This window comes from Canis aureus, chromosome 2 (assembly GCF_053574225.1).
Source record: "Canis aureus isolate CA01 chromosome 2, VMU_Caureus_v.1.0, whole genome shotgun sequence".
NCBI lineage: Eukaryota > Metazoa > Chordata > Mammalia > Carnivora > Canidae > Canis > Canis aureus.
The window spans coordinates 62,203,155-62,230,766 of NC_135612.1; the positions used below are offsets into that span (position 1 = coordinate 62,203,155).

Sequence of the window (27,612 nt, forward strand, 5' to 3'; positions counted from 1 at the left end):
GCAGGCTCCTGGCGAGTCGCATATACTTCTCGCCGTCAGGTTCTCGCGGGACGAGGGCGGAGCGGCTCCCGGGTTCCCGCACGCGCCTGCGGAGGGACCCGGCGTCGCGGCCTGGGGGCTTCGCCATGGGGAAGGCGAGGCTGGCGGCGTTTCGCCGGAAGGGCTCCGGGGCCCCCGCGGGGGCGCAGAGCGGCCGCGCGAGGCCCAACCCCAACCCGTTCGAAGTGAAGGTGAACCGGCAGAAGTTCCCGGTCCTGGGCAGGAAGGCGCGCCACGCCGTGGGGCAGCCCGGGGTGTCGCGAGCGCGGGCCGTCCAGAAGGTAAGGACTGCCGGGGTCTGGGGCGGCGAGGGCGGGCGGGCGGTCTGGAGAGTGCTCGCCGGTCAGGACGGGGCCGGTGGTGAGGACGGGGCGTGTGGACCGTGGGTCCCCTGTGGGTCGTGACCCCTGTGGGTCGTGACTCCCGCGAGCTGAGCGTGAGTCACCCCGATCCTGTGTGCTGGGGGGAGCCGCCCCGGGAACCCGGCGCCCAGGGGACGCCCTGCAGCCCTGTGCGCCGGTCCCTCGGTGCTTCTGGCATCTGTGCGCGCAGTTTATGGCCTGTTCTCTAGGGGACTTGGAGCCTCTGGTCTAGGGGTGGTGCATCTTTTTCTTTGCAAGGTGGATATGCCACAGATGCTAGGAGAACAAGTGCACCTCTCTTTCCAAGCACAGCACCCTGTCCCTCGCAGGAAGATTGAAATGCCACCTGTGTGTTCCCAGCCCCAAAGTATTCTGTGCCTTTCAGGCTCCGTATAGATGGCATTCCGCATTCCTTGTGCAGCTTCTGAGGCAGGTTTTTAGGTTTAACAATATTTGTTGTTACTATAAGGAAAGCACATTAGTGCCCTATTGAAAAAATTAAGGTAGGTGGAAAAGTTAGGGCACAGAAAGGACCTACGTTTCCCAAGGACGCAGCTAAGGGCTGGGTTTGCATGCGATTTGAAGGAGAAGCCTGAAGCGCCCAGAGAACTTCAGCTGTAAGCTCCCTCCAACTGCTGGGAGATAAAGGTAAGGGAAGACTTGACCCCTGCCTTCCAGGACCTGCACTTATGTGATGCCATAGTTTGCAACAAGCAGGCCATCTTTGAACTGACAAGGTAGACTCAGCAGCCGGTGATGAGGCCGGTACAGCATACCCCAAGGCAGGTGTGGGGACCGGGTGGCCTGGGCTCTAGAGCAACCATGTTTGTTTCCACTAGCTAAGTGTTTTCTCATATCCAGAGCAAGGATAATAATATCCTTCCTTTCCCTAGTGGTCATTTAAGATTAAATAAAATGGCATATTTAGCACATAGTAAGTTGTCTAAACACTAGCTATTATTCTTAAACTTTTCAGCTTGTCATTCTCAGACTCCACAATCTGGCCACAACCTGTTGTCCTTGCTTTGCCTCTTGCAACTCAGCTTGTCCAAAAGGTCCTGTCTTATCCCAGCACATGCTTTGGTGGCCAGCACAAGTCACCACTTCTGATACTTTCCCAAGCCCCACAGCCCAAATAGGGCCAGTTGCTCACACTTGTAATACCTCCTGCTCTGTGCTGAAGGCCTGCGGTGAATGGCCTGGAGGCCTGTGTTGATGCCTCCTCTTGTCCCCAGTGCTTTGGGGGCTCACAATCAGGATATATAGTATATAGTATATAGTGTGTGTGTGTATGTGTGTATATATATATATATACACACATACACACACACGTATACGTACCTACGTGTATATATATGTAGTAAGAAAGCATATGTGATATATATAATAGGAAATACAAATAACAGGAAAACCAAGAACTTTTTCATAGAGGGAGTCACACTTGAGCTCGGAAGGGTGAGTAGAATGTTACTGGTGGGGACAGAGGTACCTTGTCCCCTGTTACGGAGTGTGCGGCACTGCCTGGGGTGGGAGAGCTCAGAGCTGTCCAGAAGGAACTCAGGTCGTGCAGGGCAGTTAAAGCATGTAGTGTGTGTCAGGGCAAATGGGGCGGCAAGATGGTCCTAGTCTTCTCGCTGGTGACGGGCCCTCAGAAGTAAATGTGCTGTCCCATGTGTCTCCTCCAATCCGTGGCAGCACTTTGGGTAGCACCCGCCTGCGTGGTGATACTACAGGTGTGATCCCAGTGCCATCCTGTGCTGGCTGGGCCTCCCTCTTCTTGTTTCTCACAGAAGTGGTGAGATAAGTAGAGTTAATGTATCTGGGATCCTTCCAGTGGAATAGATGTTTTATCAAGAAACGTCTGTTGAATCCCCACAGCCAGCCTTTATGAGGGAAGTACTGGCATTATCCCCATTAATGCATGAGGAACCAAAACAAGGAATCATTCCAGAACTTTCTTTAGGTCAGGAGTAGGGGAGCTGAGACCCAAATCCAGACTTGAGTGTGTAACACACAACAAACACTACCTGTCCCCAGCTTTGTCCTGAGCCACCTTGTGTAAACTCTTGTGATCCCGTAGCAGCAGCCAACGGGAGGTACTATTGCTATTTCCCTCTTACAGGTGCCCCCCAGAGTCCGAGCCATCACATTCTTGATTGTATCTCCTAGGCCCCACACATATGAATGACCACGAAGGTGCCCTGGGCAGTGGTTTGGGGTCACATAACCTTTAGCAAGTAGACAAATGTGCAGATCTGGACTCCAGGAGGAGCAAGGATCGACTGTACAGATAAAGGCATCATGTGACAGAGAAAATAAGCAATTCTGCTACAGTCCATGTCTGTAATTGGTCATCACGTTGTTGTTGACGTGCTCGGCTTCTGTGGTAACTCCTTGTTCATGTTTCCCTGACTCTCAGCTAGAACCACAGCGCTTCTGGTGTCTACATGACTGAGCCACTTCTTAGTGCTCCTTTGTTGGGCTTTGCTCTGATTGCTTTTGATTTTCTTTTTTTGTTGTTGTTTAAGATTTTATTTATTTATTTGACAGAGAGGGTGAGCAGGGGAAGGGGAGGACGGAGAGGGAGAAGTGGACTCCCTGCTGGAGCAGGGATCCCAATGCAGGACTCCATCCCTGGACCCCAGGATCATGACCTGAGCCCAAGGCACATGCTTTCCTGATGGAACCACCCAGGCATCCTGCTCTGATATTCTCTAACCTATAGTGCTGGACACAGAAGTCCTGAGGCATGCTCCAGAGAGCTTCCCAAGCCCCAGACACAGTCCTCTCTGCCTTCATTGTATGGTAACAACCCCACTTCCTCTGTAACTGAGATCTGTTTTTCCAGCCAGTAGATGAGCCCTTTTTTTGACTGTTGGTTTCAGTGGCCTGTAGGGCATACAGAATGGCCAGGTGGCCATGGCATCCTACAATTCAGTGGAGCCCTTGTGTGTCCCCTTGTGGAAGCATTTCTTCTTGAGGGACCGAGATCACCAAGCCATCAGAGCTCAGAGTTGCCAGGACCAGCCTGAGATGTCTCTGTGATCTGTTTTCCAGCGTACCCAGACATTACTGAAGGAATACAAGGAAAGGGATAAGTCTAACGTATTCACTGATAAGCGCTTTGGGGAATACAGTAGCAGCATGAGTCCAGAGGAGAAGATGATGAAGAGGTTTGCCTTGGAACAGCAGGTATGCTAGACAAGGAGAGGAGGGCCTTAGGCTGTGGTTATACACAGAAGTCAGGCGCAAGAAGGTGGTTGCCCCATTGCTCACCTATACTTGGGTGGGCGCTCCCCCCAAGGTCCAGTGGGCCAGTGCTCTACCCTTGTCTAGCCACCAGCGGGGTGGAAAGGTATGTTAACTGGAACACATGCAATGATGTGTCCTGGGAGTCATTGACCAATGTGCGACCCATGGCTCGGTTGGGTGGAAAGCAAGTAGATTGTGGAACACTGGCATGATTTCCCAGTGGCTTTGGCTGGCCCATTGATTCGTTTACCTTCTGTGGGTTCTGTTTATATCTGAATCATTGCTCAGATGACCCACAATCATCTTATGTGCTTTGGGCTAGGTTATCACATTATACAAATAGTGGGAAAATAACTGGGCTTTGCCATTAAATGAACGTGGAAATTTTAGGAAACTGATTTTTCTCCCTCTTCTGTCAGCGGCAACATGAAAAAAAAAGCATCTACAACCTCAATGAGGATGAAGAATTAACTCATTACGGCCAGTCTTTGGCAGACATTGAAAAGCATAATGACATTGTTGACAGTGACAGTGACGCTGAGGAACGAGGAACGCTATCTGGTGAGGGCTGGGGGGCAAGGGGACAGTCTACTCCTGGTTACTTTCTTCCTGTCCTTCCTGGAGACCCAGGAAGACGTGGGATACCAGTGTCACCGATCATTAACCTCTCAAGTCATTGCACACACACACAGGGTTCTTTGGGTATTTTTTCACTTGAGAATGTTCAGAAAATGTGTATGTGGATAGGCAGCAGCTTCTGCAGGCTGAGAACATTCTCACATATCCGTTATCTTATTTGAACTGCCCCTTCAGCTTACTTTACCCAGGAGCTCAGAGAAACAGCCATTTGTCTGACCCCTGCATAGACTCTTGTGCATTCTCCTGCACCATGTGATCAGTTTGGGCAGAATGTTTGTACTAACAATGTTTACGGTTCCTTAGTCTTTATAACTGTGGAACCAATCGTGTTAGTTGGGGGGCGGGAATAATATTGAGTTTCTTCCTTATAGATGGTAACAAAGCAGATTAAATTTAGTATCAGTTACCATTCCCATACAGCTGGGTGTTTCTCAAGTGCTACTGCTCCTGTGGTCTCCTACAGCTACTGTGTGTGAGAGTTTTTTCTTGAATATGGAATTGGTTCTTGAGATTGTACTCAGATAACGGTTGGTGAGTGCTGCAGGAATGGGTAACTGTGCCAGCATCTGGCTTCACAGATGTGTTTTTTGCTCTTTGTCTCCAGCTGAGCTGACCGCCGCCCATTTTGGAGGTGGTGGCGGGCTCCTTCATAAGAAGACCCTGCAGCAGCAAGGCGAGGATGAGGAGAAACCAAGGTCACGCAAAGAACTGATTGAAGAGCTCATTGCAAAGTCAAAACAGGAGAAGGTGCGTTAGTGCTCCCAGTGGGGGCCTCCATCACCAGAGACGCTCATCAAAACAACTTTTGGCCTTTTTTTTCCTTGTACAATTTTAGGCTGTATTTAACATTTTCTGTAAATTTAAAAGAAGCATTCATTTTGAATAGTAGTATTTTAAATTTCATCACGTGTACTTCTTATGGTCTGTTGCGTTTGGGGGTAGGGGGACTTGGGGTGTTTTTAGCTAGTTGATTTTTGTATTTTGACGTGTTTTATGGTCTTTTACTACCAGTAAACTGCTAGGAGCTTCTAGATGCATGGTTTATAGCAGGAAATTAGTTCTGTGTGATGAGATTCTGTAGCTTCCATTTTTTTTTTAAGATACTGATTTCTCACGGTATCTCTTGTGCCAATACATTAAGTGTTGACTCCGTTGAGCATGGCCTGGACATGAGTGGGGCTGCTCGCTTGTGGCTCAGCACTAGTAGCATGTGCCATGTCTGTTCTCTTTCCCCAGAGGGAGAGACAGGCACAGCGGGAAGGCGCCCTGGAGCTCACAGAGAAGCTGGATCAAGACTGGAAAGAAATCCAGACCCTGCTGGCTCATAAGACACCCAAGCCTGAGAATAGGGACCAAAAGGAGAAGCCCAAGGTGGGTATTAAGTTGACTTGACCTTCCTCTGGGGAAAAGGTGGAGGCCAACATCTCTCCGGACCTGTACAGCCACTGTCCTTATCTCTCAGCTCCTGTGTGTCACGGGGAACTTTTCATGTAGCTGTCTTGATACTTGTAATGTCCACATAGAGCTACACAAAAAGGGACTTCAGTTTCTACTCCTGGATAATTAAAGGAAATGGTTGTTTGTGGTTGAGAAGTCCTTAGATTGGGGGGCGGAGGGGCTTCCTCAGGCGGTGTCTGAATTTTCCTGTTACGCATCTGTACATCCGTATATACAGTTATTTTTCTCTCCAAACAGTACTTGATTCCTACCACATTCTTTTTAGTCTAAATTATTGGAAAAGCTGCATTCACCTGCATGTCTGGCTCCTAGGATTTTACCAGGTGGCCGTGTCATGGGGTGAGGTGTTCACCTTTGGGGGTTGCTATCACTGTTCCTGTCTCCTTCACCTCAGCTTGTTTTGTGGGCTTAATGCCTAATGAGCAGTGTTTAGTTTTGATAAAGCAGGTATGTTTTGAGAAGAGTTTCTCAAAAAAATCCTATGTGACCTTAAGTGTCCTGCAGATCAGAATGGCTTTCTTTCAGGACAGACTTGGGTACGATTTGGCTTCCTCCTTCATGGTGTCCAGATGTTACCAGACATGCAGGAAGCTGCCTGTACAGATCGTTTTTTAAAAAGACTAAAAATGAAAAGTTTCTTCTTTCTGCCCAGCCTGATGCGTATGACATGATGGTTCGTGAGCTGGGCTTTGAGATGAAGGCCCAACCCTCTAACAGGATGAAGACGGAAGAGGAACTGGCAAAGGAGGAGCAGGAGCGGCTCCAGAAGCTGGAGGTATGGGTGTGGCCATGGCCATGATGGTGATGTGGGGCGCCATGGGATCTATGTTTGAGGCCTGCCTTCTCCATCTTTGAGATGGGTTGAGATGTGTTACTGTATCAAAGGGATCTTCTTATTTTATTTAAAGTTTATATTTATTTTACTATAAGTGCCTGTTTTTTATTATAAAAGCAAGAAAAATGCAGCTGATACCCAAAAATACCAAATAAAAAAATGTTTGCTCTAATCCCTGTACCTTAAAACAACTGCTAACGAGACAAGGCACCGTCTTCTCAACGTTTCTCCTGTGCCTTAAGAAAGGGTTTTAAAGTTTCATTACATTGAAACAAAGACAAACACTGACACACTGCTCTGTACCTGGCCATTTCTCCGGGCCCATGGCCTGTCCACACACGGCAGCATCCTTGAGTGCCTGGCTTGGCCATGCAGACCTTGCTGTGGTGGCTACTCTCTTCCATGGCTGCATCGTGGGGAATGAAGTCTGCATGGTTGAGCCAGAAAGACCTTAGAACAGCCGGCTTACCTTCCTGGTGGCTAGAACACACTTGTGCCGCAATACTTGTTTCCATTTGTTTCTGGGGCGGGGAGTGTCGCATGTGGCGCTTCTCCTGGTACCTGCAGCCAGGTTGAAGCTGAAGGCGGAAAGCGGGTTCAGAGCCCCTTCACGAGCGTGGCCTGGGGGAGGGGAGGAGCGCATGCCTCCTGCCACAGGTGCGCAGTGGCACAAGCGCCACAGGTGGCTGTGCTTCATTCCTATACAGGCTGCGAGGCTTCGGAGGATGCGCGGTGAAGACATGCACGGTGATAGTAGAAAACCGAAGCACCTGTCCGCGGACGACCTAAATGACGACTTTGTTCTGGACAAAGACGACAGGCGCTTGCTTTCTTACACGGTAAGAGGTTTTTCCTTCACTCGATGGCTTGCTCTGTGAATCCCAAAGCAAGGTTTCTGGTGTGGAAGAGGTTCATCATGAATGGAATGTACTTTGCATCCGGGAGTGCGAGGTGGGTCCAATACCGTGGCTGTGGACTGGCCAGGCAGGCTACCTAGAGGAGGGCACCCCAGCCTCGTGCTATGTACTTGTGTGCTCCCATCAGCCTCTTTGCTCATAAGTGTGTGGTTATCTGCAGGCTTGGCAGGGCCTTTGAGGGAGCAAATAAAATAATTGAGTTTCTAAAACTTGCTGTGAGGACTTCACCCTCCTCTCTTTAGCATGAATCAGCCCTGTTTCGGGGTGGGGAAAGAGAAGGAGGCCAGGCACGCTGAGCAGAAGAGGATCTGAGGGAAGAACCAGGTGCTCACAGAATGCCAGGTTATTTGGCAGGAGAGCAGTCATCCACCTCTGGATGTGGCCCAGACACCGGGAAGCCCCCACTGACTTGCTGCTCCCCAGCCCCAGAGCCAGTGGTGGGAGGCTACAGACACAGCTGCTGGTGCCTGTGGCCACCAGGGCGCCTGCCACAGCTTGGGTCCCACTGCTCCACGCAGATGCTAAGCTTTGCCTAGAGCCCTGGAGCCTCGGCGCCCAAGATCAGGAAGCTGTGCCCTGGCCTATTGGCAAGGCGGGCCCGGAGCTGGTGTCAGTGGGTGAATGCCACACTCACGGCTTTGCCCCAGGTGTGTGCAGCATTTCCATGTCGTTCAGGGTGCTCCCCTGGGTAGTGAGGCCTGTGGTTCCCCCATTCTCCAGGATGGAAAGATGAGCGTGGAGGAAGAGCAGAGCAGGGAAGCCAGTGACGGTGAGAGTGAGGAAGATCACCACGAAGACCCGAGTGACGAGAACCTAGAGGAGAGCAGTGACCCAGATGGGCACTCAGACCTGGACTCGGACACAGAGACCGAGGAGGACTGTGGGCGGCCAGACACAGAGCCCCGGCTGGCCCCACAGAAGAGGTTGGCCAACAATGGCCACAAAGCTCGAGAAGCCGCCAGAAACGAGCTGCCCTATACATTTGCAGGTAGACAGACACTGGGTCTGCTTATGCGTTGGGATAATCTCTGTGACCTGGCTATAAGTCTGCCTCTCTGGGGCCACCTCAGTAGAGTGGAGACTGAGGGTGTGCTTCCAGGCACATGGACATGTGCCCACCTACGACGTCAGGGCTTGTCACTGGCATGGTCTGGCATCTGGCCAGAGTGTTAGCCGGCCTTTGTTGTGTGACTGCAGGCAGTTTGTGGGCTGAAAGCAGAACAAGGACAACACACACCTTTCCACTGAAGGGTACTGTGCTCTTTCCATGGCCAGCCTTTTGTGGTGGAAACCCATGTGGCTGCCACAGAGAGCCGGGAAGGGCCTGGGAGACTAGGGAGTCACCTGTGAGGCTTCCCGTGTTCAGACCTGGGCTCTCATTTGACCACATGGCACCTTACAGTGAACGTTGTGTGTTGTGTTGTCTGGTGTGTGTAGAAAAATCATCCAGTTATAGCAAGGAGTCCTAAATTGTCCTGTGACTTACGGTCACTTCCAGAGGATGAACTAGCAAGAGAGGCTGGCTTCCCTGGACATGGCCTGCAGGCGGTGGGGGTCTGGGTGGTTCCTTCAAACTCATTCTGAGCCAGCATGAACACTGAAACCAGCACCCTGCTGCCTTGCTCCCCACATGCTGGCGGTAAAGTCCTTCCTCGGGTGCTACGTGGTCACTGGTAAATAGTCGTCCCACTGCACCTCACCCCCAGACATGCCAGAGCATACATTAGGTCTACCAGCAGTGGTCATGGTGGGAGGTGAAACATGTTTGTAGAATACACGTGAAATTGTCTCTTGGGGAATTACTGTCACCCCATTGTTTCGTTTTTAATCTCTGTGTTCTCAGAAATGTGATTCTCCTTTTGAATGTTAACTGTGGAGTGTGTTTTGCATTTCTGACAGCCCCTGAATCCTACGAGGAGCTGAAATCTTTATTATCAGGAAAAACGATGGAAGAGCAGCTATTAGTGGTGGAGAGAATTAAAACATGCAACCATCCAAGTCTTGCAGCAGGAAACAAAGCAAAATTGGAAGTACGTACATGTTGCATTGCATGTTGGGGGGTGGTGGTGGTGGCAGCGGTCTGTGTCCGGACGCTGCCAGTCACCAGGTGCGCGCAGTGACCCAGGCCCAGGAGGAGATGCTGTCACCCTCACCTAGCAGAGGAGGGACACCGAGGTGGGGGCGGCGGGCCTGTGGCTTCTCTGGCCCATGCATGGCAGAGCCAGACTTTCAAGGAGATGAATGACTTGGAGCGCCTTTTCTCCTCAGCAAGCGCTGCCCGCCTATGAATGAGGCGCAGTGCTGGCCACGTCCTTGGTCATGTGAAGACCTGTGTGCTGTCTGCCCATCTGCAGAAGTATGTACCCAAGCCCTCCTCGGCCTGCAGTCAGCGTGTTCCTAGCAGTGGCCCTGAGGCGCGTGTGCACTTGTTTTAGCCAGAACAGGGAGACAGCACCTTGTGTTCCTGTGATTTTATTCTGGGGGTCAGCACTGAACTCTGTTCCCAATCCATGTTCCTGCAGAAACTGTTTGGCTTCCTTTTGGAGTATGTTGGAGATTTGGCTACAAGTGATACCCCAGACCTCGGAGTAATTGATAAGTTGGTTGTGTAAGTAACGATGGTGGTTGACTGGAATATGGGGCTGCATTGAGTGACTCTTCTATTGGCAGTTGTAAAACCATGTCTCAGGGTTAGCACAGTTGACCTTGTAAACGGGCACCACGGCATACACGAGCCACAGTGATTTCAGCGGTAATGGCCCCCCTCCGCCACCCCGGAGACAGACCTGCTGTTAACTGCAAATACGTTGACTTTATGACAGGTGAACATGTCAGACTTGTTCATGCTGTTTGGAAGCCTGTTTTCTGGTTCATTCAACAATGAAATCTCAAACTATACTCGGACAGGCTGACAGGTGTTTGGGGTACATGGTAGACCGTGTTCTGTTACTGCCCAGAGACCTGCCCACTCCAGGTCCGTGCCTCAGTGGAACCTGACATCTCATGCTGCGAGCGTCAGGGAGGGCAGTGCCTCCTATCTTCCTGTTCCCACCCTGCCCAGGGGCGGCTGAGCTCTCGCACCAGAACCCCTGTAAAAGCAGAGACTGGAGCATGGCTCCCAGCCCCAGGTCAGCTGGAGGTGGTGTGGTGAAGGGAGGGTTAGTGAGCACCAGGACTCATAGGGGCCTCCCTGTGGCCAGCCACATATTGCACACCCCTCATTCCCATGCCACCTTCTGCCAGCACAGCAGTGCTTTTGAAGGACCGTGAGTTCTTGCGGATGGCACGTTGGAACCGTCTGCTGACTCTGGCACGTAGAATGTGCTCCTTGCGGCATTAGGCTTCTACTATTGCTGCAGAAAAGTTACGGCTTCTTAGGATTGATATAAAACAAACACTATTAGAAAGATTATCTGATTGCCAAGAAGGCCAGCCAGATCCATAAGAGAAGTGGAGTCATCCAGGGGTTCCAAGCTATCTTGCCCACTCAGTAGACAATTTAACGGGAAAATGGTGAGTGGGAGGTTGGGAGCCTTTTTTCCTAATTGCCTTATCTGAAGTCATTTCCCCTGACCTGTGTTTCTGATCAACAGGCAATTATATAATCTTTGCCAGATGTTTCCTGACTCTGCAAGCAACTCCATAAAATTTGTCCTACGAGATGCCATGCATGAGATGGAAGGGTCTGTTGAGGCCAGAGGCCGGGTGGCGTTTCCGGGCCTGGACGTGGTGAGCAGGGACTTGGTCTCAGGCTCCAGGGGCCAGTGCTGTCAGCTGCCCAGAAGGGCTGGCTGAGTACAGGGGCACGCAGTTTGGTGGGTTCGCCAGACCATAGAGCCTCCAGATTGAGCTGGAGAACAAACGGGTACAAGGCGGAAAGAATTGTTTACTTGCCAACAAGTAACTGAAATGTTTGATAAAAGAGGGAGCTCTGGGCTGATTCCCCATGAGTGGAGCTGTGGTGGGTGGCCTTAGTGGCGAAGAGGCTTTAGGGCAAATAGAATGAGTGTGTTGGTGAGGACCAAGCCCACACAACGGCTCTGCCACGGACTTGCTGAGGCACCTGAGCACCCCTGAGGGCTCTGGCAGCTTGTGGCAGCCACAGCCACTTCGTCCATGTTGGTGACCGTGAAGTGCTTGCTCAGTCTGTCCAGTGTTCTAGGGTTTCTGCAGAAATAAGAAGGAGTGATTAACAGAAACTTAAAAATACCGGGTTTGCGTTCCTGGTTTTCATGGCCTCCTCAAAGCAGGATCGGACCAGTGTCCTTCAGCTGTGGCTGGTGACTTTCCTTGTAAGCCTCAGCCCTCAGCAGACACTCCCCTATTTAACCGCTGTAGTGGCCTGTTTTCCCATGGTGTGCTGGTGCAAGACCGTGCAGCAGGGCCCATCCCAGCCCCCCGAGGACCCACGTGGTCCTGGCCTCTTGCCTTATCTATCATCAGAGGCGGTGGTCGCCTCTTGCCCTGGAGACCTGCCATGAGGATTCAGGAGTTAACATGTCACACAGCCGTCTCACAGCTGGGACTCAGCAGCCAGTATGTGGGAACCATCACTGTCAACACTGCCCTTTCAGTGGACACATGCGGTCCGTGACGGGCAGAGTGAGGAGGAGCAAGCCGGGAACCAGGCGGGCCATCCTCTCCTCTGCCTCCCCAGGCCTAGTGTTCTCTGGGATCACAGGGTGGCATGGAGGGCTCTGTGGAAGGCCCTCCCAGCAGGTTGGTGCTAGACCCCCTGCCAGGAGCAGGAAGGAGGACGTGAGGTCTCCCACATGACATTTTCAAAGTGGTCCAGTTTTGGGAGTTCAGGGGGGATTTCTGTGCCTTCAGACAAGTTGGAGGGCCTGCAGATCCTACAGAGCCGGGGTGCAGGGCCGCTATTCTGCTCTGAGAACCAGCCCCTGTGGTGCCTTCTGGATGGGTGGCCTGTGAGTGCACCTGGCCTGGGTCATCCCTGAAAAGTAAGGGCCAGTGGTTGTTGGCTTCTAAGCCCATCATCTCCGGGGTAACCTTCCGCTGCCTGCAGCCGCATTTGCAGTTCAGTCCCAGGGGTGCAGGCCGGAGTTGTCGCTCACACTACGGACTCAGTGTGTCCATGGAGGGAGCATGTTCTTCCTGTTTCCGACGCTTGTCCGCACGGCTTCTCCTGCCCCTCCCCATGCCACAGCCTTGCCACAGCCTCACCCAAGTACCCAGCTTTTCTTTACTCATTTGAGAAAAAAAGTAGTGGTCTGTGACATAGCCTTATAAGCCTGCATTTCTCTCATCGTGAGCCGAGCCAAGGATGTTCTCATGTATCAGAGGAATTTGTTTTGGCGAGTAGGTCTTGCTGTGTCCTCTGCCTGTTCCTGTCAGGCTGTTGGGGGGCTCCTCAGGGCTTAGCGGGTGCTCGGATGAAGTCTGGTGTGGGTGCGGTGTGGTGGAGAGAGCTTGGCCATGCCCGGTGTGTGCCCGCAGGTGGCCGGGGAGGCGCTTGGGCCACCAGGCCGCCATGGAGGTGGGATGTGTTCAAGTCTACAGCCTTTCCCCATGAGGGCCTACAGCGGGTTTGCTCCTGGGCCCTTCGTTAGGCCGTGTTTTTTGTTTGTTTTTTTTTTAAGATTTTATTTATTCATTCATAGAGACACAGAGAGACAGAGAGAGAGAGAGAGAGGCAGAGACACAGGCAGAGGGAGACACAGGCTCCATGCAGAGAGCCCGACGTGGGACTCGATCCAGGGTCTCCAGGATCACGCCCTGGGCTGCAGGTGGCACTAAACCGGAGCTGCCCTGTTTTGGTTTTTTTGTTGTTTTTTTTTTTTTAAGATTTTATTTATTCATGACAGACAGAGAGAGAGAGAGGCAGAGACACAGGCAGAGACAGAAGCAGGCTCCATGCAGGGAGCCCGATGTGGGACTTGATCCCGGGTCTCCAGGATCATGCCCTAAGCTGAAGACTGCTCTAAACCTTTGAGCCACCAGGGCTGCTCTAGGCCAGATTTTATATTTCATATCTCTAATCTGTGTGGTGACGTTCCCTTTCTAGCTCATTTATTTGAAAATTGCTGGGATGTTATTTCCAACCTCTGATTTCTGGCACCCCGTCACAACGCCTGCGCTGGTGTGCATGAGCCAGCTGCTCACCAAGGTATGTCCTTCCCTGTGTGTGTGGCTGGCGCAGCTGAGTGAGCCTGGGGGGTGTCACTATCTGGGGCCAAGCACGGGAAGGCCTCATCAAAGCGGGTCTGGGAAGATAACCCAGAAGTGGCCCCAGGTAAGGTTGGGGAGGGGTTGATACCAAAAAGAGCCCTTCAGGTCAGTGGTGACAGCAAGTAAGTCTGGTGTGGGTCTCTGTTGCCATCCGCTTCAAAAGTCTGGCATCTGACTGATGCACGCTCAGTGGCACTTGCAATGCAGTGGGTCTCCTCAGAAAGGCAGGATGCTAGGGCCAACCCAGGCTCTTGACCTGGTTTATGCCCACTGGACCACACTGCCGCATGGGGCCATAGCTCAGTCAGGAAGCCAGTGCAGCCTTTGAGGATGTTGTTCCTGACTGCTGACCGCAGCCCGTGCTCCCAATGCCAGTGTCCCGTCCTGTCTCTGCACGACGTGGTGAAGGGCCTGTTCGTGTGCTGCATGTTCCTGGACTATGTGTCTCTGTCTCGGAGGTTCATACCTGAGCTCGTGAATTTCCTCCTTGGGATCCTTTACATTGCAACTCCAAACAAGCATGGCCAAGGTGAGTGGTTCAACAGAGCTTCTCCAAGCATATATTTTCCCTGCGTGTTTACAAGTTGTTGGTACTTGTGTGGAGAGCGTGAACGTGGGGAAGTTAGACAAGATATCTGAAGCCCCACCGGCCAGAGTAGCAGCCTTCCTGTCCTCTGCAGCTGTGTGGATGCCGCCCAGGAGAGAGCCGGGTCCTGCTGGTCCATCCACCACGCGACCAGTGCCATTGGTGCCTTGTCCCCCAGATGTCCACTGCTTACTGTCAGAAACATGTAAAACTTCTCAGTTTGTTTAGATTGAAGTGATAATATGTTGAAATAACAGTTTTACATCTTGGGTTAAATGAATACATCATTAAGACCTATCTTTTATTACTCTCTCATATAAGAACATTTACACTTAGAGTGGCCGTATTGTGTTTCTAGTGTACGGTCCTGTCTGTGTAGTTTCTAGAGCGCTGGGAAATTTGGAAGGAGTGACCGTCAGAAGCAACATTGTAATGAGGAGGAGTTCCAGCATCTGTCGATCTTCTAGACTGTCCCGCAGGTCTTAGGTCCCCTGCCTCCCTCTAGCAGCGCTCGCGGTGCAGACACACTCACTTCTTCCCTCTCGGGTTGTCTGGGCACCGCTTGGTCTCCGCCCCTTGCTGTTTTGTGTCCATAGGATCACTTTTCCTGCCCTAATCGTACATCGTGTGGATCTGGGCAGGGGCGGGGACTTCAGCCCTGGCAGCTCTTCCATTCAGGAACCTAAGCACACTGTCTGTCCTACTTCTCTTGAGACCTCATAGCAGACCCTCCTGCACGCAGCTGCTGCGCCCCAACTCACTGACCCCTGTGCCAATGCGGCTGTGTGCTAGGGCCAGGGCGGCAGGGAGTAGGTTTGGAGAGGTGCGGTCATACCCTGAGGACCTGTCAGAAATGGTCGTAGCTCAAGGCCAAGTGCTGCAGCAGAAAGCCCTGGAGGCTGCAAGTGGCAGGCAGTGGGCTCGCCGGGTGTTGGCCCTGTGTCCCTCTCCCTCCACCCTGCCACCACTGGCTTTGCTGTGCCCGGAGCAGACTGTGCCTGGCCAGCCCTGCCTGCTGCCTCGGTTGCTCTTCTGGGTGGTGACAGGGTTAAGTCCTCTCTGCTGGCATCCACCGTCTTCTGGGATAGGCCATCTCTGACTGGGTTAACTGTGCCACCTCCGTCTTGTTCCCTTTTGTCTCACGGGTGTTGGCTACTGCCTGTCTCCCTCACGAGGTCAGGCACCTGACCCTGTGCCCTCAGTCACCCCTACGGAAGCTGGAACCCCACTTCTGTGTATTAAAAATAGGATGCGTGTGTCAGCAGTGAGCCTTCTAACTGCCTCACCATGCAGAGCCTGCCCTGTGAGCCCATGATGCTCAGAGGCCACCTCTGTCTTTGTCTTGCTGGGACTTCAGGTTACACTCTGGTGCACCCTTTCAGAGCATCTGGGAAGAACTCAGAACTGCTCTTGGTTTCTGATGAAGAGGACACGGCCACATGGCAGAGGACAGGCCTGTCCCTCCGCTGGGCAAGTGGACTGAAGGCCCAGACTAAGACAGAGGCCAACCACACCAGGTAGGTATAGGGCCTGCAGCACCTAGGGGAGCGGGCTCAGTATCCGGCCAGCCTGGAGCTGGACACACCAGAGTCACTGTTGCAGATGGTAGATGTTATATGTGGGAGATCCTCAAGACTACAAAAAGTTGTTAGATCTAATAAATTACTACAGTGAAGTAACCAAGTACAAAGTCAGCAAAAACTTGCATTTTTATACACGGTGAACAGTTTTAAAGGAAATTTTAAAATTTTATTTATAACAGCATCAAAAAGACTAAAGCATGGGAATTAACCAAGGAGGGAAAGTTCATTGAGATTACAAGATCTCTGGAGGCTGTGAGGGACCTAAGTGGACCTAAGTGCGAGGAAGCACAGCCTTGTTCAAGGATTGGAGGACTCCCCTCCAGACACTGTCCTGCTAGGAATTCGGTTTTAGCACGTGAATTTGGGGGACACACATTCAGTCCACAGGAGGGCTGGGGCTGTTTGTCAGAAATCCCTTTGTTCTCTGATTTTTTTAAATTATGGATGACTTGAAATATTCTCTGGTTGTAGCAGAAGACACAACAGAAGGTTTACCATCTTAATCATTCTTAAGAGACCAGTTAGTGGTTTTCAGTACATTTACACCCTGGAACAGCCAACACCACCATTCATCCCCAGAAGTCCTCATTTGTAAGACAGATTGTATACCTGACACGTGCTCACTCCCCAGCCCCTGGTCCCCCACATACCTTCAGTCTGGAGGATCTGTCTTCTCTGGGGCCTCCTAGAAGTGGGGTCACACAGTCTCCGTCCTTCCGTGGCTGGCATATTTCACTTCATAACACAGCGTCTTCCAGGTTCACCCCATTCTAGCAGGTGTCCGAGCATCCTTCCTGTTTATGGCTGAATAACGTTCCATCATACGGATAGACTATATTTTGTCTGTCTATCTGTCCATGGACACATGGGTGCTCCTGTGTCTTAGCTGCTGTGAACATGGGGGTGCAGGCATCTCTTCAAGGCCCTTCTTTTCATCCTTAGGGTATATACTCAGAAGCTTTTCCGTGCACTATATTACCTTAGATGCTGTCAGCGGTGCACAGGGGTCCTGCATCTTCCATGTCCTCATCAGCATTTATTTCTTGTTTTTTTAACAGAATTTCTGAGGGGTATGAAGTGTTAACTCGACACGGTTTTAATTTGTATTCCTCTAGAAACCAGTGCTGCTGGTCATCTTTGTGTCTTCTGTGGGAATGTCTGATCCGGGCCATGAAAAAAAAAAAAACTTTCCCAGGATGTGTGCATTATTTTTCAAGATATGTCTGCTTGATTTTGCAAATAGTAATTTAAAAACTTAAGTTGGAGCCACTGTTTTCAGGTTGTTGCTGTGTTTTGCACAGCGGCCCTCTCTACCCAGGATACGGGGCACTTTGCACGCCTGATACTATGAGCCATTGGCCATTGTGGGCACTGCGCGTGGGCAGATGCTTAGCTTCCTGAAACACGGTGTTGGGTTTCTCAGCACTGCATGTTAGCCAAGATGATTGGCTCCAGCAGTGACTGAAGGAGCTGGTCTCCTTCCTGCTCCCGGCCCTTACCCTGGGTGTCACCCTCTTGCAGACTATCCTGCTTGGCAGTGTGTGTGGCTCTGGTGAAGCACTGTGTGCTACTGTACAGCTCACTGCCCGCCTTCCATGACATCATGAGGCCACTCAGGGCCCTGCTGACGGAGCACCTGGCCAACCGCACTCACCCCCCGGAACTCCAGGTGAGTCCTGACCCCAGAGCTCCTTCCAGAAATGGGGATCAGGTTAGTGGGCCTTCTCGCCTTGAGGTCGCAGCTCTAGAAGTTATGGTGGTGGGACAACCGAGCCCAAATAACCGTTCTCTTGGATGGACTCCGGCTCTTCAGTGTAAGAGCCGCTCCACAGCTCTGTGCCTGCAGCCAGGGCGGCAGCTCCAGATCCACGTCCCCCCTGGGCCTCACAGATTTTCTGAGGACAGTCCCACTGTCCTTCACAAGGTGATAGGAACACTTAAAGGATGTTCTAAGTTTGGCCTGAAACTCCCATGTGTTTGTTAAACAGTTGTCTTGGGCTCCCTCCGTTCCCTGGCACATCTTTTACTTGTTCCGACGCTAACATCCAGGGCCTTCCCTGTATGCCCCCTCCCTACCCTGTCTTCTGCCAGAGGGGGTGTCGGTGCTATTGGGACACAAGGCCAAGGCAGGACTGGGATGCATGAGGCCAGACGACCTGGCATGCTCCCCAGCCTGCTCTGACCCCCTCATCTGGACACTTTACACTTGCCCTTCCCGCTGCCCAGAATGCTATCCCTAAAGTCATGTCTCCTTTCCTTACTTTCCTCAGGAGTAAGGGTCCCGCGGGATTTGGGCTGGTGGAGGGGCCGTGATGGTGTTCCTGGACCACAGGTGGGCCGAGCTGGCCATGCTCTCCATGTAGTCCCCTTGGAGACCGGGCTCTGGCCCTCAGAGGCAAACGTCTGGGCAAGGGGTGCAGGTGGCTATGCCTGTGATGCAAGCAAGCTTGAGTTCCAGGATACACTTACATGAGGGAAAAGAACAGAACCGTCAGCAGGTTGGCTTCTAGAAAGTTTCTCAGAAGCCCAGCCAATTGTTTCTTCTGGGAGCCACAGCCATGATGGAGGTGCCTTAAACCTCTGGTTCTGTTGGTCAGACCATCAGGTCTTGCTCCGTGCCCATAGCACAGCTCCCTGTGGGCTGCCCCTGCACTCCTGGCCGCCCCAGGTACAGGATAGGCTCCCATGTGTGTCCGTGAAGGGGAGTCATTCATGCCCATCGTGACAAGTTTCTCTGGGAAAGGCAATTCCACTATGCGCTAGATGCTGAAGCACTGGCTGTTTCTACTCCTCAGTGCCCCAGGAGCCTTCTAGAAGGGCGTCAGCAGGTCTGTACTGCCCCCAAAAGTGTGAGCCATCCTGCAGTGCACAGGCCCCCCCACCTGTTGACGAACCGCTGGGGCTCCCTCGTGGCCACACCCCTGTAAGCAGAGGAGGCCATGGGCCCAGAGGGGCGAGGCAGTGGGCGAGTCTGTCTGCTCTCCAAGGCGTGCCTCTTCCAGCCTCAGTGTCTCCGCTCCCCTCCGCGTTTCAGGAGCTGTGCCAGAGCACGTTGAGCACGCTGACCGACATGGGAAAGCAGAGCCAGCGCTGCCGGCCGCTGGTCTGTGAGAAGAGCAAGCCCGTGCCACTGAGGCTCTTCACCCCCCGGCTGGTCAAAGTGTGCGTGCCAGCCCCACTGCAAGGGGCCCAGTGTGGGGTGGGTGGGGGCAGGGGGAGGGATAGCCTTTGGGAGGCAGACAGCAGGGGGAGGCAGGTGGGCTGGCCCCCTGACACTGGCTCCCCACCCCTCCAGCCTCGAGTTTGGAAGGAAGCAGGGAAGCAGCAAGGAGGAACAGGAAAGAAAAAGACTGATCCACAAACACAAGCGTGAATTTAAAGGAGCAGTCCGGGAGATCCGCAGGGACAACCAGTTCCTGGCACGGATGCAACTCTCGGAGACCTTGGAACGGTGAGTGGGCAGTGGTGGCAGGTGTCCCTAGGGTGACTTCCGGGCCCAGGTAGTCACTGCTGTGTTCCCTGCTGTGAGTGCCCTGGCCCGTGTGGACATGAGCTGCCAGTGGGTCATGTGGGGAAAAGGACAAAACATCCTGCAAAACCTAATGTAAAAATGATTTATTTTTTTTAAGGGATGCGGAAAGAAAGCGAAAAGTGAAACAGCTTTTTAACAGTCTGGCCACTCAGGAAGGTGAATGGAAGGCTCTGAAGAGGAAAAAGTTCAAAAAATAAGTAGTTTCACAGATGAGGCAGGAAGATGCCGAGCCCTGTTAATAAAGGCTGCCGTCCTGTGCACCTGGTCTCTTCCCTGGCCCCACTGGCCCCAGTGTGCTCCATCATGTGCAGACACACCCCGTTAATCCCCACGTTTGGGACTGAGAGCAAGGACCTGTTCTGTCACAGTGATGTCTCATGAGGCACTCGAGTCTCCTCTGCTCGGCAGGTGACACAGGCAACGCGGGGCTCGGGCTGGCGGTGGGAGCCATGTCACACAGCACATGGTACGCTGAGCAGCCCTGCAAGAAGCCAGTTGCTGGGGTCACTGCCAGCCACAGCAGTGACCACAGAGACTTGAGGATGAGCCAGAATGGATGTGGGGGCCAGGAGAGGGTGACCTGACTGCGTGGTGGGGAGAATGGGGAGCTTGATTTTGGACAAGTTGGGGGGTGTGGGAATGCAGAGTATGGGGCCAGAGTGTACCTGCGGGGAATTGGGGCTGAAGCTGAGCTTGCCCACAGCAGCCTTGGGTCTTGAGTAAGACGCCAGAGCCATGCCTGCCAGGTGTGCGGCTCCACAGATCGGAAGGTCCTGTCACACCCACGCCCCAGGCGGGTTCAGCTCATCCAGTGAGGCCTGGCCTCCCTTACACAGCTCTTGCTACTTTAATTCACCCAAGTCCCTGGTCCTGGACTCTTGCCCAACGACCAAGTGGGACCAAGTCAGATGCTGGGGTGTTAGGTCCACGAGGACGGGATGTGCCCACAACTAGCCCATAAAGCCCCCGTTTGGATCCCGTATCACCAGAACATACCACTCTGCCCACGCTGGGCCTTTCCCCAAGCCCACTCCAGACGTAGTTCTTGGAAATGTGAGTATCTGTGGAGCGGCCCCTGGAAGCCCTGCCTCCCCGCCTTGCAGAAGGGAGTACGCAGGATGGCTTGTGGAGAAGGCGGTGCGCCCTGGGCAGTTCCCCGCAGTCTGGAGTCCTCCGTCCTCCACCATCCCAGATGGGAAGGTAGCGCCTCAGGGTAACCCACAGGCCGCTGAAGAGGGAGAGGCTCAGCCGGAAGGAAGAGCGGCCCGAAGGTCCTTCGGTGACAGCGGTTACCTTGTGGCGAGGGTGGACTCCGGCTCTCCGGCAGCGTGACTATGATCTTCAGGGTTTTAGTGCGGTGTGTGAGGGCCCAGGGGACAAGGGGTGGGCGGGGGACACACGCGCACTTGGAAGCCGAGCCAGCTTCCCCAGGCTTGCCGTGACCTCCGGGTCGGCAGGGTCGCAGGAACCCCGGCAGCCAGGTCCGGGGTGCAGACGGAGGCGCGAAGGCGCCGAAGGAAGTCGTTGCTACAGAGCGGGGAGGACACGGGGGGCGGGCGGAGGGCACCCCGGGAGCGGCACCCCGCGAGCAGCACCCCGCGAGCAGCACCCCGCGGCCCCGGGCGCGCCGGCCGGAAGGGGAAGCGGACGCCGTCCCCACTTCCGGGGCGGGGCGTGGTCAGCGGGCGCCCCGCCCCCGGGCCCGGCGGGCCATTCCGCGTCCGTCTCCGTCCGTGTGTCCGTGTCCGTCTGTCCGCCCCGAGCGCGCGACCGCGGCAAGTGCAGGGCGGGGCTGCCCCGCGTGCAGTGCGCGCGCCACCGCCCCGCCCAGGAGGGAGCCGGGCGGGGGCCGGGGGCCGGGGGCCGGGGGCCCGGGCGGGGCAGGGGGAGGTTTCCGGCGGGGCAGGTCGGGGCCGGGGGACTGGATCCCGGGGTGTTCGAGGCGCAGGCGCCCGCACCCCCGCCGGGGCCAACCTCCGCGCGGGCCTCAGTTTCCCTGCCCGCTCCGCACGGGGCCGTGGGGTGGGAAGGTGCCCCGGGGCCGCGATGCCCCCATCCGGCCTCCTGGGACGGTTGGCATCAGTGGCTGCGGTTTCTTTGCGCAAGTCCGCAGCCTGCGTTTCCTGCTGCCCGGGGTCGGGGCGGGGGCGCACAGAGGGACCCCTGTGTTGGGGAGAGGGCGCTCCCGTGAGGGTGCTTGCTGGCCGCTGGCTGCTTGGGGGCATGGTGGGTGCTGGGGACCAGAGATGGCTCCATGCAGACTTGCCCCCACGTTGGCCAGGCGGGATCCCAGCAGCCGTCATGGGCTGGGGAGCCGGAGGCAGCTGCACCCCGCGCCCACCCATCCACCAGCAGACGCCTCAGGACACCCGCGTGATCACTGTGGTCTTCCTCGGCCTCCTGCTGGACCTTCTGGCCTTCACTCTGCTACTGCCCCTGCTGCCAGGACTGCTGGAGAGCCACAGTCGTGCCCACGTGAGACCTCCCCCGGGTCCAGAGGCCTCGGGACTCCCAGGATGGCTGCCCACTGCCCCCAAACCCTATCACACCTCCATGTTCCCCAGGACCCCCTCTATGGCTCGTGGCAGCGAGGTGTGGACTGGTTTGCAGCAGCCATCAGGATGCCAGCAGAGAAGAGGTACAACAGCGTCCTGTTTGGAGGTACGGCCCCCAGCCCCGTGTGGCGCCCCTGTGATCCTGCCTGGGCTCCGGTCCTCCTGCTCCTGGGTGCTGTCTGCCCCCTACCCAAGTGCTGTATCCACTCGCTGTCAGGGCGCCCCAGCCGGCTGGGGAGTGCAGGGCCCACCCCAAGTGATCAGACTTTTGGGAACAGACTGTCGTGGTGACCAGAATGTCTATTTCTCACAGGTCTGATTGGCTCCGTCTTCTCCTTCCTGCAGTTCCTCCTGGCACCACTCACGGGGGCAGTCTCTGACTGCTTGGGGAGGCGCCCCACGATGCTGCTGTCCCTGGTATGTGGCACCCAAGGCGTGGGAATGTGCAGTTCTCTCGCCCACCTGGCAGCCCTCTGGGGAGCCCCTCGTTGCCCCCTGGGTGTGGTGCTTGAGGTGCAGGTGGCTTCTGTGGCTAAGCCAGGCTTTCCCAGAGCTGCTCCTGCCACCTATGGGGACAGTAGGGACCCTGGGCGCTCCAGAACAGGGCAGTGCCCCAAGGGTGTTACCTGGGTTTTTTGGCCCCATTCTGGGCCCCTCCCAGCCTCAAGTGACCATACCCACCCACCCCATGGACGCTTCCCCGAGGCAGACAGGTCTGGTCATGTCGTATGCCGTGTGGGCCACCTCGAGGAGCTTCGCAGCCTTCCTGGCTTCAAGGGTGATTGGGGGCATCAGCAAGGGGAACGTCAGCCTCTCCACAGCCATCATCGCTGACCTGAGCTCACCTTCTGCGCGCAGCCGAGGCATGGTGCGTGCAGGAGGTGGGGATGAGCGGTTGGGGGTTCCTTGGCTGGGGCCTTCCTGCCTAGCTCAGGTGGCCCTCTTCCCAGGCAGTCATTGGGGTGGCCTTCTCGCTGGGCTTCACACTGGGCCCCATGCTTGGTGCCTCACTGCCCTCGGAGACAGTGCCCTGGCTTGCCCTGCTCTTCGCGGTCTCCAACCTGTTGTTCATGTTCTGCTTCCTGCCAGAGACGCTGCTTCCAGAGAAGCGGGTAAGGTGGGACCCAGGAAGAAACCACTGTCGGGTCCTAGGGCTGGGGGCTGGGTCATGTGGGCACGCGGGGATACCCATCGTATGCACCAGTCCCAGATGCCAGGGGAGGCTGGGCTGTTCTTCTCCTGGTGTGCAGAGGCTCAGGGCCACAGAGCCTCCCGAGGCCCCTGCCAGGAAGGCCTGGCAGGTGGACTGGAGCCCAGGGCGGGAGGTCCTGCCCCTCCCAGGCCACCTGGCAGGCCTTTCCAGTCCCGCCCCCATCCCAGGCACCCTCCATCACCCCCGGGTTCCGAGCTGCTGCTGACCTGCTCAGCCCCCTGGCCCTGCTCCGATTCTCAGCCGTGACTCACAGTCAGGACACACCTGCTGGAGACAGTAAGGAGTCACCCCCCTTCACGAGGGTGGGGTTGTGGCTCCCTCTAGTTGCCATCATCTGGGCTGTGGACCCCTGACAACCAACCTCCACTGCCTGCCAGGACTCTGGAGCCTGCGCCGCCTGGGCCTGGTGTACTTCCTCTACCTCTTCCTGTTCTCGGGCCTGGAGTACACGCTCAGCTTCCTTGCCCACCAGCGCTTCCAGTTCAGCAGGTAGGGCTGCCGAGGCCCCTTGAAGGACTTGACTCCCCCGCCTCCGGGGGGCCATCCCCCACCGTCTCCCTGTCCTGCCCCTCCCACCCCCTGTGGACTGCAGGGACCCAGCTGTCACCGGGGCTCCCTGGCTTCAGCAGAACTGAAGCCCTCACGGCTCCCCCACTCCCAGCCTGCAGCAGGGGAAGATGTTCTTCTCCATCGGCCTCAGCATGGCTGCTGTGCAGGGGGCCTACGCACGGAGGATCAGCCCTGGTGGGGAGATCACAGCTGTGAAGCGGGTACAAAGCTCCCCCGGGAGAGGCGGGGGGCAGGCCGAGTCCCGGGTTCCACTGGAAAGCGTGGGGGTGGGTCCTGACCCTGCTGTGCCCATCTGCAGGCCATCCTGCTGCTCGTGCCTGCCTTCCTCCTCATCGGCTGGGGGCTCACACTGCCCGTGCTGGGCTTGGGGCTGCTGCTCTACTCCTTCGGTGAGTGGGCACCTGGTGAGAGGGCCAGGGTGGACACAGGTGGGAGCCAGGGGCCAGGCGTCCAGGGTCACGGCCCCCCCTGGCGTCTCCTGTGGGCTGACTTCCACCTCTTGGGTGTCCCCGCCAGCTGCCGCCGTGGTGGTGCCCTGCCTATCCTCCGTGGTTGCTGACTATGGTGAGAAGCCCTCCCCTTGCCCGAGGCCCCTGGGTGGGAGGAGGCAGCAGGAGCCTGATGGCCTCCCTTCTCCCCCAAAGGCTCAGCCGGGCAGAAAGGCACAATCATGGGCACACTGCGAAGCCTGGGCGCCCTGGCCAGGGCGGTGGGACCCATGGTGGCTGCCTCAGGTGAGGGCCCTGGGACAGCACTTCTGGGCAGGCATGTGCCCCAGGGGGTGGGGCCGGGCCTGGGGGCTGCGGGCCCAGGCTGGGCCCATTGACCGCTCAGGCCATCTCTCTGGATCTCTGCAGTGTACTGGCTGGCGGGGGCCAGGGTCTGCTTTACCGTGTGCTCTGGCCTCTTCCTGCTCCCCTTCCTGCTCCTGAGGAAGCTGAGGCCTCCAGCCCACACACTCAAGGCCGAGTAGCTGAGCCAGCCCTGCCTGCCCAGAGCTGGGGGACAGGAGGCCCTGGGCCCCCTCCCTGCGCCCCTCTCCCCCCTGGCCCAGCCCCAGGGTCCCTGAGACACTCCCAGCCCCTCCCTACGTGCAGACGTGCACAGCCCTGCTGGTTGGGCTGGGAGCAGTGACTCCAGAACCTTCCAAGCTTTCTGGGGGCTTTTCTCTCGGTAACACAGGTGTCAGCCAGACCACTGGATGGCAAAATAAAGCAGCTATTTTATATCCAGTGCCTTTCTCCAGTACACTGCTGTACCTTGCCACCCCTGACCCCAGGGGCCACCAGGCTCTTCCTGTATCTGCTGCCATTCTGCAGGAGGAGGATGACAGAAAGGGTGGGACACAGGGCCCTCCATGGCTGGGCTCAGCATACATGAGGCAACACAGGGGCAGACCGGGGAGGAGGGGCCCCTGTGCCAGGCTCTCGCCATCACAAGTCCTGCCCTTGCCTGAGAAGGGCAGTTCTGGGCTGCAGGGTCCTCCCTGGTACAAAGCAGCAGTGTTTGATCAAGAAATAAACACTTGGTGCAGAGCGGGGATGGGTCCACCTCGGTGACACAGTCAGTTGAATGTCTGACTGGATTTCAGCTAAGGTTGTGATTTCAGGGTCGTGGGATTGAGCCCTGCATCGGGATCTGCACTGGGGTGGGGGTGGGTCTGGAGATGTCCAGTCTGCTGGAGATTCCCTATCCCTCTGCCCCCCCCCCACCACCAGTGTGCTTGCTCGCTTGCTCTCCCTCCCTCTCTCTCAAAGCTTAAAAAGACACCTGGGGATCCTTTTTGGGACTCAAGGCAAATTTCTGGGAGTCCTACCTTAAAGGAGCAAAGAAAAGGAATTAAGATGCAAAACTACTTTCCAAGTTTAGACAAGGAAACTGCTTAAAGAATTTTATTTGTGAGTAAAACATGTTACAGTGAAGGACACAGGACCCGTCCTCCCAAGCCTGTGTCCATATATGCGACTAAACTTCATGTTGTGATACAAAGAGTTAAAATAAACTACAAAAGTGAAATGAAAGTCATTGCATATGTGGGACAAAAGGAAGGGCTACAGTCCATGGTTAACTGGAGGACAGGGCGAGGGCAGAGAACCTGAACACCACCGTGGCAACAACATGATACACCAGAGAAGAGCGTCGCCAGAAAGCTTAAAGCAGCGGTCAGCGCCATGCAGCCAGCCTCAGGTCCTGCTTGGGGGCAGGAGCGTGGGGCCCAGGTCTGGCACCAGGTCCACCAGGGGCCCCTCCCCACGTGCGAGGAGGAGGCTTGCCAGTGCCTGGTCAGGCTGGCACCAGGTGGCCCCTGGAATGGGTCACCCACTAGTTCCCACTAAGCAGCTTCACGTGATTTTTTAGGAATCTCAGTGGAAATTTACGACATCCAACAAGGAGAGCCAGGCATGGCTCCATGAATGACTAGTGTAAGAAGTTGGGGAGAGACCACTGGGTCCCCTTCTACCTTGAGCTACCCTTTCCCAAAACCAGGAGATCTTTTCAGGCTGAGTTAAAGAGGAGATCCCTTCTCAGTTCCAAGCCCCCGCCCAAATCAGTGAAGTGCATTTTGCTGTACTCCGTGGCAGGCTGTAGGGAGAAAACTAAAGCAAAAAGTGGCCAATTCATGTTCATGGTCAAAGATGTAGGATGAATTGCAAATCTGAAAGAAAATTCTAGAAAGGACTCTTCCCCCTCTTAATGTATCTTCCCCATGACAGGAGAAATCTAGAGACCCCAGTGAGTGAGAAACTGGGGGCCCCTTACCTTTGTTTCCGGCCTCAGGCCAATCAGACCATGCACAAGGCATGTCAGGTATACCCAGCCCTTTGCTGCTAGGTCCCCGGTTCAGCCCGAACTCGCTTCTCAAAGGCCATCAGGATACCCTGGACTGCTGGCAGGCACGGAGTGCTTTCCCAAGACTGAGGCTCTAGCTGCGAACAAAGTGAGATCACAGAGCAGGTAATGCCAGCAGGAAGCTCCCAGTCTGATTCGGTCACCTGAGGCCTGGGGATGAAGGGGAGCCTAGCACACACACAGCATGGGGTACTGCACAACAGGAGGGAGGGCAAGGCCAGGGCGAGCAGGGCCTCCAAGTGTCCAGCCAGAAGCAGGACGTGCGGCCCCGGGGGAGAGCCCGGCCCCTGAGGTGCAGGTCCCAGAAGGGCACGGTGGACGCTGAGGGGCCGTGGAGGCTCGTCTCTCCCAGCACCCGCCGCACACGCCCAGGAGGTTAGCACCGGTCTACGTGGGGATTTGGTCACGCCGTGAGGGGAGCTCTAGCTATGTGGAGGGACGGGCTGTTTGCATTCCGTTACACAAGAAGACAGAACATGAGACACAATCGGGGACAGTCTGGTGGCATTGGTGTGTGCAGGACGGGCCTTCAGGAGTCACTCCTCTTCTTGCTCTTCTTCAGAAAGGAGGGGGTGCGGAATTTCTTCTTCTTTTTGGAAGGGGACTTGCCCGGAGATCCATCGCTGCCAGGGTCCACGGCAGCCCCCTCCTCGGCAGCTGGAGAGGCAGCCTCTTCGGCCACCTGGGCTGAGGCTGGCTCAGGGCTGGCCGCCACGGGGGAACCAGTGGGGCTGGGAGGCTCGCGGGCTTCACTGAGTGCCTCCCCCTCCTCTTCCTCCTCCTCCAAGGTGGGGAAGCCGAGCGCTTCTGAAGGCTCATCAGGGGACAGGTCGGGGAGAGTTGGCTTGAAGGTGGCAGCATCACTGTCCTCTCCAGAAATGGGCTCCTGTGGCAGGTCTGGTGGGCAGGGGGCAAGAGACAGGGCTGAAGAGTGCAGTGGGACAGGGGCGGCCCGGGAGAGGCAGCGCCCCACAGAGACGGCCGCAGAGCTGGGCTCTAGGGGCTTCTACTGCAACAAGAGTGAGAAACTTT

At 55.4% G+C, this 27,612-nt stretch overlaps 3 protein-coding genes and 1 long non-coding RNA gene across 15 annotated transcripts in view; 2 read left to right on the plus strand and 2 right to left on the minus strand.

The window, feature by feature from the left end:
• Nucleotides 1-19,650, plus strand: NOP14 (NOP14 nucleolar protein). Its single transcript, XM_077876038.1, has 18 exons — nucleotides 1-320; nucleotides 3,459-3,593; nucleotides 4,073-4,214; nucleotides 4,897-5,039; nucleotides 5,529-5,663; nucleotides 6,403-6,525; nucleotides 7,293-7,424; nucleotides 8,223-8,490; nucleotides 9,402-9,532; nucleotides 10,025-10,110; nucleotides 11,096-11,231; nucleotides 13,528-13,629; nucleotides 14,067-14,220; nucleotides 15,635-15,794; nucleotides 17,382-17,529; nucleotides 18,895-19,022; nucleotides 19,156-19,311; nucleotides 19,490-19,650. Exons 1-18 carry the CDS (start codon nucleotides 126-128, stop codon nucleotides 19,587-19,589), a joined length of 2,574 nt encoding a protein of 857 aa, XP_077732164.1. The 5' UTR covers nucleotides 1-125; the 3' UTR covers nucleotides 19,590-19,650.
• On the minus strand, nucleotides 14,086-21,033 carry LOC144300059 (uncharacterized). Its single transcript, XR_013366700.1, has 3 exons — nucleotides 20,389-21,033; nucleotides 16,511-19,873; nucleotides 14,086-14,469 (listed from the first exon to the last, which is right to left on the minus strand). It is a non-coding gene; the product is annotated as an uncharacterized LOC144300059 (long non-coding RNA).
• Nucleotides 21,020-25,623, plus strand: SLC75A1 (solute carrier family 75 member 1). Of its 6 annotated transcripts, none has more exons than XM_077876064.1 (13): nucleotides 21,020-21,167; nucleotides 21,674-21,867; nucleotides 21,957-22,053; nucleotides 22,261-22,364; nucleotides 22,657-22,815; nucleotides 22,898-23,059; nucleotides 23,328-23,436; nucleotides 23,538-23,649; nucleotides 23,822-23,930; nucleotides 24,029-24,119; nucleotides 24,247-24,294; nucleotides 24,375-24,464; nucleotides 24,913-25,459. In XM_077876064.1, the coding sequence occupies exons 2-13, from the start codon at nucleotides 21,694-21,696 to the stop codon at nucleotides 25,287-25,289; spliced, it is 1,632 nt and encodes a 543-aa protein (XP_077732190.1). In that variant the 5' UTR covers nucleotides 21,020-21,167; nucleotides 21,674-21,693; the 3' UTR covers nucleotides 25,290-25,459. The 6 variants fall into 6 exon arrangements, with proteins under 6 accessions (XP_077732190.1, XP_077732212.1, XP_077732176.1 ...); XM_077876059.1 differs by lacking the exon at nucleotides 21,020-21,167 and adding an exon at nucleotides 25,488-25,623 and having other exon boundaries at nucleotides 21,290-21,867; nucleotides 24,913-25,068; XM_077876086.1 differs by lacking the exon at nucleotides 21,020-21,167 and having other exon boundaries at nucleotides 21,283-21,867; nucleotides 22,293-22,364; nucleotides 24,913-25,462.
• ADD1 (adducin 1) overlaps nucleotides 25,607-27,612 on the minus strand; it is an 86,775-nt gene continuing 84,769 nt past the window's right edge. For 6 of the 7 annotated variants that reach the window (XM_077875971.1, XM_077875963.1, XM_077875952.1 and 3 more), the window contains one exon: nucleotides 25,607-27,477. In XM_077875971.1, coding sequence (XP_077732097.1) covers nucleotides 27,110-27,477 — 368 coding nt within the window. In that variant the 3' untranslated portion in view covers nucleotides 25,607-27,109. The remainder of the gene's footprint in view (nucleotides 27,478-27,612) is intronic. The other variant, XM_077875990.1, reaches the window with a different exon arrangement.

Excerpts from the sequence above, each read along its gene's own strand:
- NOP14 (XM_077876038.1), top strand. The coding sequence starts at position 126 with ATGGGGAAGGCGAGGCTGGCGGCGTTTCGCCGGAAGGGCTCCGGGGCC. Across the intron at positions 5,664-6,402 it reads ACCAAAAGGAGAAGCCCAAG|CCTGATGCGTATGACATGAT; the intron begins GTGGGTATTAAG and ends CTTTCTGCCCAG. Across the intron at positions 15,795-17,381 it reads ACAGAGGCCAACCACACCAG|ACTATCCTGCTTGGCAGTGT; the intron begins GTAGGTATAGGG and ends ACCCTCTTGCAG.
- SLC75A1 (XM_077876050.1), top strand. The coding sequence starts at position 21,439 with ATGCCCCCATCCGGCCTCCTGGGACGGTTGGCATCAGTGGCTGCGGTT. Across the intron at positions 22,054-22,260 it reads CAACAGCGTCCTGTTTGGAG|GTCTGATTGGCTCCGTCTTC; the intron begins GTACGGCCCCCA and ends TATTTCTCACAG. Across the intron at positions 24,120-24,246 it reads GCTGCTGCTCTACTCCTTCG|CTGCCGCCGTGGTGGTGCCC; the intron begins GTGAGTGGGCAC and ends TGTCCCCGCCAG.